The following is a 3457-nucleotide window of genomic DNA, read 5'->3' on the forward strand; positions in this document are numbered from 1 at the left end:
CCCCCTGACTACCCCCCCCCCACCTTTAGGCGTCGCCTGAATTTTTGCGTCCCCTGAATTGTCTTAAATTTTGCCCTTATTTTTTTATTATATAGAGAGAGATAGAGCCAACAGCATAAAGCTAATTACAGGCTCAAATTTAATGTATTTAGGTGTAAGTGGTTGATTAAAATAATTAATTAGACATATACTAGGGGGGCTGCGCCCCCTGCCCGATCCTTTCCGATATGACCCTCATGAACCATTTGAGACGAATCTGTTCAGTTCATTCATTCATCAATTCTTCTGCCCCAGAATTGTTTCAATTCTCGTGGATGCGGTATGCGCACTCCCGACGTCAATCGTCGTGAATCCCTGGGGTCGCCAGCTGGCTATTGGCCACGATGCAACACAGCCACTGGTCTACCCAGCCCCTGTGACTGTAGATTGTCAACAGATCTGTATTCGTCTCGCTATCGGGGCTCGTTGACGTCGATTCCATCCCCTGGGCTCGAGGTCGTGGGGGGCCCACCCAGGAGACACTCCTGGCGGGCGAATGCAGCCTCCTTCGACACGTGGAAGGTGCCAGCTGCCACCTCCACGCCTAGGCCCACCTGGTCATCAATGCCGTCGTCACCCACCCATATTCATCCACCCAGTGTCACACGGGGTGTGAAGAATCCACCGAAACGAACGCGTTCCAAAGTTACGTTTCAAGGTAGGCTTTTGGAAATTTATTTCGCTCTTCGGTTATTCATGGATATCTCTTGAATTGAGGCCCGGGTGAACTATCTCTCGAACATTATCTCGATGTTTTTTTTCACCTTTCGTCGTCTGGAATTGTCAATTAAGTCCTGCATCATGCAGAAGTTTTGAAAAATTAAGTTATGAATGAATAATCAAAAAAAAGTGGAGAAATATCTTTGGAATGAAGAAAAAAATTTTTTTCTTCACTCAGTCAATCTTGAGATATTGAACATTAAATGGTCATGATATGTTTTTTATTTGCTTGTATTAGAGTGCCCAATGATAAGAGGAAGCCTGCCGAATTTACGATCAGACGCAATAGCCAGTGAAAACAGTGGCGACTCAACCGAGTCCCTCATTGACGAGGCTGAGGAGTACCTCAGACGCAGTATCGATTCGATGTTAACTATTTCGGGGGATTACTGGAGTCGGCAATCAGCTAGGCGAAGACGAACGAGGAGACACTCCGAGCCGGATCTCTTCAGGGAGTGGAATCCACCGCAGGACGCGAGGCCATATTTACCAAAGGTAAAAAAAAAATAATTTCCTGTTTTCCAGGAATTTAACTCGAATGTACGCGATTAGTTGGACTTCCAATTTTATATTCAATTTGTTGGTATGAAATTGGATTTCTGTCTGAGGGGAAAAATTACTCTTCATCAAGGTGAAGGTATGATTTTATTTTTTTTTTATTCAGTTTTTCCAGGAAAATGCCTCGGCTCACGTCGACGTGTGTATTATTCGATAAATTTCGATCCAGTATTGAAAAAGTTATTTGATTTCTAATTTTGATTAGAAACTCATGGAATTACGATTTGAAAAAATGTGACAAACGCCGGAGGTTGGGCTTGAACCCACGACCCTTAGGTTACCAGTCTGAACTTTTACGCACATGGCTATTCGCTGGGTGAATTTCCATCCACTTTTTTATACGTATACGAGAGTGTGACGACTCTCACGGCCCTGGCGACTTGTAAATGCGTAGGAGAAATACAAATGAAATTTTTTTTTCAAAGTGAATATTAATTTTTGTCAACGGAATTTTTTTCTGCCTTCGGAAAGCTTTTTTTTAATAAAAAAAAGTATTCCGTTTTTCCTCTCAAGTGTATATTGTCACAAAAAGATTAACAAGATCCAATTTATGAAATTCAGACCCTTGAGACCTTGACCCTCGTCAGCATTTGACCTTTACTGATATCGAAAAAAATTTCCAATTTGTAATTTCGTAAGAAAACTCAAACATGTGTTCTTCATTCCCCAATTCTAAATTAGATTCCACGAGATTTAAAGTTGGATCACCTAGTAAAAGTGATATCGCCCGAAGGCCGAGTACTTCAAGGAAGAGTTCGTTACATTGGGCCAGTGCCAGGTAGAGAGGATATTCATGTTGGTGTTGAACTACCAACAGAATCAGGAGTGTCTGACGGGACATTTCATGGCCGACGTTTCTTCGACTGCGAGCAAGATCGTGCTGTCTTCGTTCCCTTCAAAAAAGTTGTTCTCGCGTGGTGCACCACCTGACCCGAACTGCCTGCCGGCGGCGCCGGTACCGGCTCGTTCCCAACGCCAAGGATTCTTCTCTCTCAGTACACAATGTAAAATCGATACAACCCAGGGATTATCATACGTATATCGATAACGTTTATCGTGAGTAAATACAAACAACTTTGAGAGCTTTTGAGAGAAGTCTGGCATGTATCGGGTGTTGACCATTGCTATCGTAATAACGTTTTCAGCAACTATTTTTCTTTTTTTTTTTGAGACTAACATCAAAAGATAATCAAAATATCTTGGACTCTGCGTTAAGAGGTGAATGGGACTGCCTCAATCATTAAAATCTGAAAACATGACATTTAATTTTAAAGCCTGGAAAAAATATCTTGAGAGTGATGATAAAGTCACTGAATGTCACTCAACCGATCTCGATTTATTGAGGATTGAAAAAGTTCCATTTTCCGAAAGAGGAATAACGGAAAAACGTGGATTTTATTTTGCAAAAAACCATGCCGAGATAGAAATCGTAGGGAAATAGGCAATACGAGAAAGTAGATATTGAGGAGCTTTTTATGAATCATATCGAAGGGCTGTAACGGTTTCAAAGGGGTGTCCATAAACAGCTGTTGTCCAACTGGGATAATGTTATCAGTTTAAATATTCTGGTAACAGTGTTAAAATAGCATACATAGATGTGTCTCTGTCAACGTGTAAACATGATTGTCAATCGTGGCACGGGATGTCACGCCACTAAATCGTTCAATTAATCTGTCGGACCGTAACCCACGGCAGAATATATTGTCTATTTTATCAATTTAAGGGTAATGTTTAGGATTAATTGGATTTGAGTTGGTTGTCATTTGCCAATTCACGAGGGTACCTGTGGAATTGATGATTGGAAATTTATTGATTATGTTTTGCATTTCGTTGAGAAAGTCTTTTCGTCAGTATTTTTTATTGAGATTAAATTTCAGGCCAGTTTTTTCAGGTTTCTTCGGGCTTTGGGACCTTTACATGCGTTGAATATTGGATTTTTACTGTGGATACTTGAAATATACTCGAGGGGATAATCACTCACGAAATTTTAGAATTGGAGAAATTCCGGAGGCTTATAAAATGTCTTGAAGAAACTTCGAAACATCTATCGAAAAGGCTATTTAATTCTCAATTTTGGCTAGAAACTCATGGAATTGCAATTTGAAAAAAAAAAAAAAAAAAAAAAAAAAAAAAAAAAAAA

General features: G+C 40.3%; 1 protein-coding gene across 4 annotated transcripts in view; it reads left to right on the forward strand.

Moving 5' to 3' along the window:
• Nucleotides 1-3457, forward strand: part of LOC107048324 — a 12195-nt gene that overhangs the window by 6786 nt on the left and 1952 nt on the right. For 3 of the 4 annotated variants that reach the window (XM_015271459.1, XM_015271460.1, XM_015271461.1), the window contains 3 exons: nucleotides 295-697; nucleotides 998-1254; nucleotides 1999-3434. In XM_015271459.1, coding sequence (XP_015126945.1) covers nucleotides 295-697; nucleotides 998-1254; nucleotides 1999-2247 — 909 coding nt within the window. In that variant the 3' untranslated portion in view covers nucleotides 2248-3434. Of the gene's footprint in view, nucleotides 1-294; nucleotides 698-997; nucleotides 1255-1998; nucleotides 3435-3457 lie in introns of those variants that run through there. The other variant, XR_001461675.2, reaches the window with a different exon arrangement.

Source organism: Diachasma alloeum, unplaced genomic scaffold, assembly GCF_001412515.2.
Source record: "Diachasma alloeum isolate Michigan unplaced genomic scaffold, Dall2.0 Dall_scaffold_00186, whole genome shotgun sequence".
NCBI classification, from domain to species: Eukaryota; Metazoa; Arthropoda; class Insecta; order Hymenoptera; family Braconidae; genus Diachasma; species Diachasma alloeum.